Source organism: Convolutriloba macropyga, chromosome 1 (genome assembly GCF_964194025.1).
Source record: "Convolutriloba macropyga chromosome 1, txConMacr16.3, whole genome shotgun sequence".
In the NCBI taxonomy this organism is placed as follows: Eukaryota; Metazoa; Xenacoelomorpha; order Acoela; family Convolutidae; genus Convolutriloba; species Convolutriloba macropyga.
This window is the reverse complement of record NC_134468.1, coordinates 2,626,147-2,638,619: the sequence shown is the minus strand read 5'-3', so window position 1 is coordinate 2,638,619 and position 12,473 is coordinate 2,626,147. Positions and strand designations below refer to the sequence as shown.

The 12,473-nt window shown below is 36.1% G+C and overlaps 1 protein-coding gene across 1 annotated transcript in view; it reads left to right on the top strand.

Moving 5' to 3' along the window:
- LOC142344758 (uncharacterized) overlaps nt 1-12,105 on the top strand; it is a 49,490-nt gene extending 37,385 nt beyond the window's left edge. Inside the window, exons 7-11 of the mRNA XM_075396663.1 lie at nt 1,750-2,017; nt 3,932-4,090; nt 6,735-6,907; nt 9,476-9,616; nt 11,724-12,105. Coding sequence (XP_075252778.1) covers nt 1,750-2,017; nt 3,932-4,090; nt 6,735-6,907; nt 9,476-9,616; nt 11,724-11,899 — 917 coding nt within the window. The 3' untranslated portion in view covers nt 11,900-12,105. The remainder of the gene's footprint in view (nt 1-1,749; nt 2,018-3,931; nt 4,091-6,734; nt 6,908-9,475; nt 9,617-11,723) is intronic.
- The last annotated feature ends 368 nt before the right edge of the window (nt 12,106-12,473 follow it).

Genomic DNA, 12,473 nt, shown 5'->3' with positions numbered 1-12,473 from the left:
AGTGGATATTGCTTGAGGAGTCAATAGTTAGTGGAGCTCTAGTGAGTGAATGTAACAAGAAGCTAAAAGGTTCCATTCATACGACCTTTGTCTCCAACTATTCATTTTGTTGTGTGTGAAATAATGATCCTTGATCTTTTAATGATGTAAAAGATCAAGGACGACCGGAGCCGTACTTTGGCATTTAGCAGTGCAGTACTTTGTTTATTAAATATGGGCCTAATTTTCTGTCTTTGCCATTGTTGTCAACCATCAATTCTAATAGAGAACTTCGATTACGGGATTCGTCTCTGCATTCGCACTAGCCAAATACAGTTTTTAAACCTAATTTGTTTTTCCTTAGGTTATTCATGTTATCCACAATTTTGATTGTTCTCTACCGAATGAGAAAGAGCTAGGAAACTTTCAACTATCTGCATACTCTTCTAAAAAATATATGTGAATGTGTCATAAAAGGCCTGTAAAAAATACCATTACGTGAATTAAAAGCTTCCGCATAAATGGGTCAACGTGATCTGCCGTTGATATTACTACAAGACCAGAAAAACCACAAGATACAACAAAAAGGACAATTATTAAAAGCCGCGAAAACTCAATGTTTATTTAATTTTAAAAAGTACTTAATAACATAATAGCGTCAGATGAAGCCTGATCTAAACAAAAATAAGTTTTCGTTCACTACAAAGCAGATAGGGACTTATCCCTCATGAGAATAGGTAACAAGCTGCGAAAACCATTGATGTTTTTGAAACCACAAAACTTGTAAAGTACTAACATTAAATAAGTTTCAACTGGAAAGTATTGGATAGATTCACGTATTTTTCCATAGTATATCATTGAGACCTCTCATTAAAGAGACTGAGTCAAAGAACCACAAACAACAACAAATACCAGAAAAACTCAAAAATAAACCAGTTTTAAAAACAATTTTACAGCAATAATATTCTGTAGATAACTTGAAAACTATGGTCTTGAAAAAATTTGGTATGATGCAATGAAATTAGAATACAAGTCATTGTGAAAGAGAACGTTTGGCAACTCGTAGAGAACAAGAGGCCAAGTTGAAAAAAATGGACATCAAAAGAGTATACTTAAACACAATGGTACCGCACAGTCAAAATTCTTCTGGACCAAATAGGTTTCACGCCGGCTATTCAAGATGAATATAAGGTAAAAAAAGTAACCCTTTTCAAAATAAGGTAAACAAATGGCATAGAGGGAATTGTGTGTCTTTGGGTAGATGATAGTACTCTGCCCTAGTCGAGAACTGGAATTTATGAAAAGACCTATTAATTCCAGGTGGGGGGGCAAATATTGAATTAATGTTTAATATCCAGCCAAATTCAAGGACACATTTTTATTGTCTAGCCAAAATCGAGGACGGTTGTTTTAGTTCCAGCCAAAGTCGAGGCCATCAGTTAAAGTCCAGACAAATTCTTTTCATACCGAAAATCGGTCGAGGACGTTCTTTTCATAGTTCCAGGTCTACACTAGGGTGGTGTGTTTTTACATCTGAGCTATTCAAAAATCGGTAATTTTTAGCGAGTTCAAAATTTGTGTGTGGCAAAAGTATGTGCTGTTTGTAATTTTTTGCAGATAAAATCAATCTCCATTAAAAAAAAAATTTACCGGCAGAGATCGTGAGTTTAGATATCGTTATTTTTCAGTTTTTCTCATTTTTTTTAAAACAGATAAATAATCACCCAATCGAAATTATTTTTTTAATATCATGACTTTTTATTGTTTCAGACCCCGGCTTCAACCACAGCTCTGTGTACTACCAAGTGATAACTCAAGAGAGAGATGGCCAATCGGAAGAAGTTATTAACGGCAGTGGAATTCAGATCAGCAGAGCTGGTCTCTGGGAGGCCACTGCTTTCTGCTACTACGACTCAGAGGGCAACGTCCACTCCTCCTTCTCGGTTGTGGGCGAGGATCCTAAAGAAGTGAAGGCAACTCAGGAATTCTCCTACAAGATGCAGATAGCGCAGAGTTCTACCTTTACAACATTCTTCAAGTAGGTTTAAAAAAATCATAATCGTTTTGGCGTTATTAAAAATTGCTCAACATTTTTTCCTCACTTTTTGTACCAAAATTTCTCTGCAATACACGTTTTTTTTTTCACGGAAATTACACTGGTTTGGGGCTTTTGCGTTAACCAATGACAACATTTTCGGTTAGCCTCAAAATTGATTTCTCGAATTGATATGAAAATTTACATAAAATCCTATTTAGAAACCAAATTTGCTTGAGAACCAGCAGACTGATAATGATTATGAAGGCAGCTGATGCAATTGTATACAAATTAGATTTCCCTTGCTTTGTGTCTAGTTGACACGTGATTAAGAGCTACTGAGGAATTGGAAAAAATTTATCGATCAAAATGTGGGTTTCGCGGCGCAATGATTGAAACTGCTCAATTTTCAATTGATTCTGTAATTCTTAGTTTTAAAAGGTTGCATACTTAAAAGGTTGCACAAAATTTTAGTTCATTTTGAAAGGAAGCGATTATCAGACAATTTAGATAAGCGCTCTTCAAAACAAAAATGAGGGATTATTACGAAGCTTAATTTATGCTCCTTGTTTGCTTCGGTGTATTTTAGGTCTGCTCACTTAAAAGCGCATGCGGTTTCTTCTAAAAGTATTAATTACTTACACTCCGTGAAAGTTCGACGTGCAGTTCTAAATAATGTGAAATTTAATAACACGAATCATTGCGGATGGCGCTTCCGTCAAACATATTTTGCGATGAAAAGCATTTCTTCATTTCTTCATTGTTCAAATTCCAGCCCAAAAGTGAGAGACACTGACTCGAATATCAATATACAATGTATTAACTTTTTGGAAAAACGAAATCTGGTTAAAAAACGAGTAATATTACTCGCAAATTTTGGTACCGGTAGACGTTCGTAATGTACGCAAGCATTTCATTGACCAATCAGAACGTACCTAAACCACCAGCTTATTTGCAAATTTTTAGTATCATGTAAAAGAACATTAAGTATAGTTAGTAGGGGATGAGGAACCAAGGAGATGAGACTGCTGTACAAATCATAAATGTCCTCATTAAAGTTATTCTGCAAAAGAGAGCGACTATAAAAAATCCGAAACCTAGCTTCGTATAACAGAAGACGAAAGCAAAATTTTGTCTTGAACTACCCAGATTGGGTATGGCTTTTTAGTAAAATTTTGCAAGACAAAACTTTATCATGCAGGAACAACAAATCTTGCAAGATGGAAACTTATTTTAGAAGATTTTTTGTGTGTATGTTTAAGTCGAACTCTATTCTAACTAGTTCAATTTTGACATTTACTTAAAGAGTCAATTGGGATACAGTTGATTCAACTGACAAAATGATATAATTTGCCTAAAATGTTTTGCAAAATATAATATTTCAATTCAACAACATTAGACAATTGGAGAATAAGTTTGTTCTGCTCCATTATTTACAAATTATGGCAAAAATTTCTTCTGCGGAGCATTTTTAGAGCCATATTTCCGTTATAGTTTTCAAAAAAAATTGTACCATAACTTAATTTCATTTCATAATTTTTTTTCACCAATTTTTTTGAGCAATTTAAAGTAAAAAAAAAATCTGATTTAATTAGTCAAGAACCATAAAGCAGCTCATTTCCATGCCTACTATTTTTTTCTAGTTTCGCGTAAGAGATGGTAAAAATTTTTAAGAAAAACTTCTAGGAAAATTTTTGCCTTATCTTTATTGTTAATATTATTTTGCAATGCACATTTCAAAATCATTTTAAAAATAAAGATAAGGCAATAATTCCCAAGAAATTTTTAAAAATTTTTACCTTCTCTTACGCGAAATTAGAAAAAAAAATAGTAGGCAAGGAGATGAACTGTTTTTTGGTTCTTGACTAATTAAATGAGATTTCTTACTTTAATTTGCTGGAATCTGAATCTTTTCAGTCCAGATGCTGCGACTGCACAGTTGGACGACGAGGTGTATGTGAAGGTGTCATTTGAACCTGAAGTGACTCATGACTACACTCTCATAACTACTGACTGTTGGGCTACACAGACTGCAGATTACACTTCACCTACACGATACGTTCTGTCGGCAAACAAGTAAGACATAGATTGAATTAATGATTCTTTTGTCTTTGGATCTGTCACACACAATGCTCATACACACACAAAAACACACACACATACAGATACACAAACACATACAAACACAAACAGACACACCGATACACACACAAACGTACACTCTCTCTCTCTCTCTCACACACACACTCACACACGCACACACACACACACACACACGTACCTACACACATACACACGCATACACATACGCACAAACTCACACCCACACACACACATACACATACGCACCCACTCTTACACACGCACATATACACACCCGGGTTGACCACCGTAGATAATTCTTGGTAACCACATCCAGGCCAGATATGGCGTCATACAAAAATTGGCAACCATATACCTGATCATACAAATATTTGAAACAGGGGATCAGAAGGCACTGAATTATGGCATTTGACAGTTGCATATACCAAAAAGTGTTCAAAAGCTTTTTGAAAAAAAAACAAGTCTATTGTTTCTTGGTAACCATATCCAAGGATATAGAGGTTCTGGGTGCCATGGGTGATCATAAATGTGTTTTAATTGCTGGAGGAGCAGCTCCATCTCTCCAAACCAACAAAAACGAGTAAATAATATTTTACATGGAAATTTTGCATGCCATATATGGTTTCTTGGATACCATACAGAAATCATTATTTTGACCCTAATGAGGTCAATGCAAGGTCTTTTTAATTTTTGGAAGCGCAAACGATGTCCTCAAAGCCCTGAAAGCACAACTAAAAAGTTTTTTATGGAAATCTGGGCTGCCATATGGTTTCTTGATTGCCGTACAGGAACCATAGATGTGAACACGATGAGGTCAGAGTAAGGTGTTTTTAGAGCTTGAATGTACAGACAGTGTCCTCAAAAACCCTAGAGGCGGAGCGGATCTAAGAATTTGCCATGGAAAACTTATATATTTTTCTAGATGTCATACAGGAACCATAGGTGTGACCTTGCTTGTTCAGATAGATGAGTCATATAAATTAACTGACCCGGACATGAAAACCAAACCCTCATTTTGCGGGAAAGAATTTCATGAAAATCTTTGCACTCACGCAAGGAACTTCTTGTATGGCCTGTATGGAATCATATATGGTTCTTGGATATGGTTCCCAAGAAAGGTCAAAGCGGGCATACGCACCCACTCACTCTAACTCACTCACTAACTCACTCACTCTCTCTCTCACACACACATACAAGCACACGTACCTACACACACACATACACATACACATACGCACCTTCTCTTACACACGCATACATACACACCCGGGTTGACCACCATAGATAATACTTGGTAACCACATCCAGGCCAGACATGGCGTCATAAAAAAATTGGCAACTATATACCTGACCATACAAATATTTGAAACAGGAGCTCAGAAGGCACTAAATTATGGCACTTGACAGTTGCATAAACCAAAAAGTGTTCAAAAGTTTTTTTGAAAAAAAAAATCAAATCTATTGTTTCTTGGTATCCATAATCGAAGATATAGAGGTTCTTGGTGCCATGGGTGATCATAAATGTGTTTTAATTGCTGTAGGGGCAGCACCATCTCAACAAACCAACAAAAATGGGTATATAATATATAACATGGAAATTTTGCATGCCATATATGGTTTCTGGGATATCACACACAAATCATAGATGTGACCCTAGTGAAGTCAATGCAAGGTGTTTTTAGTTTTTGCAAGTGCAAACCATGTCCTCAAAGCCCTGAAAGCAGAACTAAAAATTTTTTAATGGAAATCTTGGCTGCCATATGGTTTCTTGATTGCCGTACGGGAACCATAGATGTGAACCCGATGTGGTCAGAGCAAGGTGTTCTTAGAGCTTGAATGTACAGACATTGTCGTCAAAAACCCTAAAAGCGGATCTAAGAATTTGCCATTGAAAAATTATATATTTTTCTAGGTGTCATACAGGAACCATAGGTGTGACCTTGCTTGTTGAGATAGATGAGTCATATAATTTACCTGACCCAGACATGAATGGCAAACCCTCATTTTGCGGAAAAGAAATTCATGCAAATCTTTGCGCTCATGAAAAGAACTTCTTGTATGGCCTCTATGGAATCATATATGGTTCTTGGATATGGTTGCCAAGAAAGGTCAACCCGGGCATACGCGCCCACTCACTCTCACTCACTCACTCACTCTCTCTCTCTCTCTCTCTCTCTCTCACACACCACACACACACACACACACACACACACTCACACACGCACACATACACACACATACACACACATGCACATACACACACGCACACATATAGACATACATACGCACACATACACACACAATCACACAGACACACACATGCACACACACAGACACATATACATACATTCACAAACACAACACAAAGAGATCTATCTTTCTCTCTTTGCGGCTCAAGAAGATTCAGCATTTTCTTAAGATGAAAAAAAAATTCTTCGCATTGCTGCTCCACTCTTATGTCCCCTCCCCGCGTTTCTCGGCATTCATTTCTATATGATGTTTTTTTATATTATACCAAGATTCTAGCTGATCATCGTTGAAAAGTACTTGTTTCGTCTTTTAATATTCGATTCATTACTCCAAATTCTTTTTCTATAATCCTATTTCTTAACTAAAGGTGTCCCTCAGATGATACGTTTGCTCGACTGCCTGGCTCTGAATCGGACGAGGAGTTCTTCAAATTCAAGGCATTCGGATGGTACATCTCTGGTTCTACCTCCCTCAACACTGTCTTCCTGAACTGCAAAGTACTCGCGTGTCCACCCGAAGACACATCCGCATGCGACATCAGTTAGTTTCTTGCCAAAGCAATTCTAGATGAGACTCAAAGTCACGTTAGAATAACGCAAACTAAACCGACAAAAGTAAGCCGACAGTTATATAATAGTTATGTAATCTATCGGAAATAAATCATTATTAACCGTTAAACTCAACACTGCGCATAGTGGTATAGTGCAAAATGTATTCCAATGCACCAAAGAAACAAAAATACGTCAGTTTTTAAACATTTAGTGGGTACGGTCTTCAGGGAGCAGCTGTCCATGGCCACGCATCTCATCCGGATGTCATCTGGAAACCGCGGGCCGGTTATCGCGGCGAAGCGCGCCCACTGGCTCACCAGGGGCAACTTAAAATACGGGTATCCCAAAGTTTTTCGGCTTGCTTGGCCTCATTTTTGAAATTCGGCTTCATTTAACAGTTACTTACCTTGCAAAACTGATACCTGCTGCCTACACCATCTTCTACGAGGCTAGCCAACTAATCAAGCCAATATTTTTTAAATATGTCAAATCCAGCCAGTAAAAGCCCTCCATGGTGCTTGGAATGGCTGAGTGCGTCTGAGGCAAAAGAAGTCATTTGATACAGCGAGAAAAGAAACTCAGGCTTTAACGTAAAATTTTTCTCGACGTTACTTTAAATCTGAAACTCTTCCTTAATGTGTATAAAACTTTGCCGAATGCTTGTACTTAAATTGTGCATATGGTCCATTGACCTGATTTTCAAAATTTGGCTTGCTTGTCTATTTACTTGCTCAACGCAACCTTCTCAGAGAGACCCTATGCTGCCTTTCGAATCATTTAATTGAATTTCTTTTTTTAAAAAAAAAAAGAAGCGAATCACGCTTGATCAGTGTCATGTGGCGCTTATTTTTCTAACTGGTGCGTTATTGTTATATGTAATTGATAGTCCCAAAGATTAGTGCAACTAATTTATTGAGATGTAAGGGTAAAGCTTTCTGTGCTCTTATTTACATCACAATACCATTATTGCAAAATTTCAATTGCTGACATTGGGCAGATTTGTTTTTATATAAATGATAGCCCCAAAGACGGGTGTAAGTAATGGTATTACACGTCAAAATCACAGTAGTGAATTATCTCCTGGGTAAACTCACTAGAATTATCGCCTCTTTGGCTGAATTGGAGGCAAAAAATTCTGACATATAAAAACAAAAATTTGACTAATTTATATTGGTAAAATTAAAACTAGCAGTTATGTCATTTGTTCGCTAATTCTGTCTCTATATTGTTGAGTGGATGACAAGGTAAATATCAATCAATTGTTTGGTATTCTTTTTTTGGGCGCTTTGAGATAATATTGCACAACTATCATCTCAAAACCAAAAACTTGAACACAAACGCAAATATTTAAAAAGCGTTGGCATTAGGGATATAGAAAGCATCTTTCAAACGATTAGGGCTTCTTTGATTTCTGTCGGCAATCAAGATTTATAATTAAACTTTCCACGTTGAGACCTTTCAAAAATTCTAGTATTTGCAGATCTGGAACAGTCGCGGTTAGAAACGTAAGTATAATCTGCAGTTTGAAAAAAAAATCATCAGTTACGAAAAAGCTGAAAATCAGTGCCACCAGTGTGAAATCATACTATTGACTCATACAAATAAGATTAAAATATATATAATTTAAAACCACCTATCCAAAATCTAATTTCAAATTTGAAAAAGAGCTTTGTAACCAGAAAAAGTGTTACAATAAAAAAAATTGTTGTTGAAATAAATTGACTGTTCTATTCTTCTCTAAGATTTGTTGTCGCAATGAAAATTTGCCGAGCGAATCATCACTTTTCTTAACATGTGGCATGATTCACAGCCGATATTTAGTTTTGAACCATTTGAGCATTCAACCGGCAATAAGCTGTTTTTTTGCTTTGTTTATATTTTGCAAACATTTCTTTTTATTGTTGTAAGAATTTAAATTGATTTATTTGCTTTCTTCTAAAGTTTACGGATGTCATAACCGTTTACTGAAATTTCAATCAAGCTAATTTTCGGTAGCTTGGAAGCAGCAGCTTAAAGTATAATATCGCGTAAATTATAGATAAAAGAAATTGTTGACAACCTGTACCATTTTATTAGTTAATTATTTTTCTTAATTGGCACTGTTCTTTAGACATCGAATTAAGTTTGGTAGCGATTGTATTGGAACAATATTCTGCTGATAGCAATTATTCCGGGAGTCACAAATGATGAAGAATCGAGAAAAATTGCAGACCAATTTTTTTGTTTTCAGATTATTTGGTAGTCCTATACTTAAATAAATGGATGTTTAGTTGGTTTCTTTGTTCATAGTTTTTGATCTAGGACATCAAAGCTTCAACCTAAATTATTTTCCGGGGAGTAACTTTTAAAGAACTGTCTCGATTTTCAAATTTTGTTTTTTCATTGCAAACTAATCGAAGGTGTGCTTGAGTTAATGAACTCAAACTATACCAGTATGTGAACCAAAACAAACATCAGCCAGACAGACGTGGACCACGGATAGTAGGCCGGCCGAATAAAACGGAAGTCATGTATATTTGATGAAAAAGTTTTGTATGTTGCGCTCTTTAATGTACAGATTGCAGCGGCTCCCGCCAGAAGCGAGCTCTGGCTTCCCTTGAGACCCTTTCAAATGATGATGGAGCGAACAGCAAAGTGAGGACTGGATTTGTGTCTTCAGAGCCAATTGTTGTGGTCCGGCGAGACATCTCCGAGCACAGTTGGTCAAATTTTGAAAAATTTCATGTTCTATCTTGTTTATTATAGAATATGAAGTCTAAGTCGACTTACACTTATTGTTCAATTTGTTCTATAATTAACTTAATGGATATTAGATGGATCCTAAATCAAGGTTCTCTACAAGAAAATAGATCTTGTGTATCGTGTTTGATCCTGAATACCCCAGAATTTTTTGATGCAAGATCTGATAAGATGAAGTTTTATTGCGGAAGATCTGATAGGGCAATTTTTTACCGTTAAAGAAGATCTGGCTAATATCTTATGATATCTGATAAGAAGATACATCCCCTTACAAGTATCTCTTACGACAACTTTGTAAGAAATTCGTAAGATCTTACACGATAAAAATTCTCGAATCATCGGGCTAGATCTTCCCTGAGAGAATAAATCCCGTGAAAGAAAATAAATCATCTTTTAAATAATAGGATCTGATCTATTAAGTCACTCAAAGAAACAAACTCACACATTCACTCATTCACAATCTTAGACACACACACACACGCACGCACACACATATATACATATATATACACACACACAAACACACACACACATACACACACATACCCACACACTATCACACAAATACACACACACACACACACACACACACACACACACACACACACACACACACACACACACACATGCACGCGCCCGAGTCGAGATGTCAGCGCCATTTCAGCACATTTTTTGTACGAAATGCGCATATGGCGTTGGGATTTTATAAGAAGTCCCCTGAATTTGCGGAAATAAGCTAAATTTTTGAGAACTGTTAACTTTCATTGCAAATTCACACCTTTTTTAAACAAATTCATTGCATTTTCAGAACATTTTCTCCTGCATAAATTTCAATATATTTTTAGCGCTTTTCTTCCAAAGTTTTTGTACATTTTTCTCAAAAATTCACCTCCTTGCAACGCAGTTCTTACACAGGTTCAGTGGATTTAAGCGTATTAATATGCAGGTTTTTTCTGTCCCTTAAGTTTTTCCTTTTAATTCGATCTTATATTAATAATCAGCAGTATTGTAAAAACAAAAAAAAATGTGCTCAAATAAAAGCTGAAAAATTATATAAGACATGCGCTGAATTTTCAGAGCATTTATTGCATATTTTCAGCACATTTCAGAAATTTTCAGCGTATTTACAAAAAGGTTATTTAATATATTATCAATTTGAATAAGAAGAAAGTCAGGAAGCAATGGATTTGGTGATAGTTAAAAAACAGAAGAGGAGGGTCCGAGACTCATGCAAGATGAGAAGAGTTTGATATTGGGTTAAAAATTTTGAAAACTAAGCAAATTTCAGCGCATTTCATACAAAAGCTCAGAGCGTTTCAGCACACTGCAGCGCGTTATTATGTAAAACTTTTGCGCGAAAATTTTTGAAAATTCATCGGATTTCATACATAGTTTTCAAAAAGTTTCTCGACCACGCATTTTGTAAAATGCCAACTAGAATCCATATCGGTATATTACCAGAATCCTGAAGTAAGTCTATCTCATTAAGTAACAGTTGTCTTGTCAGATTTTGAACTCACGCGTATGTAGATTTGTTCAACTCAGGTGTTTTCCCCTCCAAATTTTAAATTGTCCGATGAGAAGTTTCTAAAGAAATTTAATATTTAAAATCCCCCCTCCAAATTTAAATTTTTCTAATGAGAACTTTCTAAAGAAATTTAAAATATAAAATTCCCCCCTCCAAATTTAAAATTTGCTAATCAAAATTTTCTGAAGAAATTTGATATTTAAAATTTCCCCCTCCAAATTTAATACTTTTCCAAAATTTTAAAAAGATGTGTCTATTGCAGGCATTTTTGTTGTGTCGAGAAGAAATTTAAGAAATTTTTTGACCGGTTGAAAGAGCTTTTCCTGCAATTAGGAATACAAAAACACATAGTTCAGACGGATGTACCCAGTTCAGACGTTGAGTTTCTGGCCAAAATTGAACACTAACTGTTGTTTGGGAAGCTCAAAGTAATGTACTAAAACAATATTTCCGCTTGGTGCTTATACAACATTTTGCACCAGATAAAAAATATTTCTGAAGCAATTAAGCTTTTGTCAAAATTATTTTACTATTTCAGATGCATTGACTGGACCCAGTAGCCAGTACTCGCCCTTGACTGCCTCCCTGGCTTCTGTGTTCACCCTGGCAGCCTTTGTGACTCTCGTGGTTGCCATTGGACTGTTTGTGGTCAAACAGAGAAAAATCTCTGCTGGTCGAGAATACTACCTCCTTCACTCAAACCACGCTGACTAGGGTCTTAAGTTCCAAAAACGACAAGTTTCAGACCGACGAACTCAAATGGCTACCTGACATATTCTTTTGATGCTAAATCATGCTGAGCCTAATTGCGACTAGACTGATTCAGACTTAAACTTGGAACGGACTTGAAGTTACCGGACTATACTAAAAATACTTAGGTAGCAGAAGTATAAGGAAATAAAAAGCAGGATCTTTCCTGTTCGCCCCCCCCCCCTCCCCAAGCTTAGTTGATGCGTATTATTTACACCCCCAGACGCACGTGCCATATTTTTACATAATGATTTACTTTGTGCATGGAGTAATAGGGGGGGGGGGGGGGCAAACGGAAAAGATCCAAACAGCAATGAGCAAAATTGGTGAGCAGTAATTACTGCTCTCGCGATATGTGCTGATTGCTTTTCATATTTTCATGCTTTTGCCGCCTTCAAAATTAAAATGGCCGCCAACACTCAGAAAATTCATCACTTCAAAAACTTCAAACATGTGATGTTTTCTTTAATAAACGGAAAGTTCTGTTTCATATACTCTAAAGTGGACTTCAGGTTTAAAATGCTAATTAAAATAACTT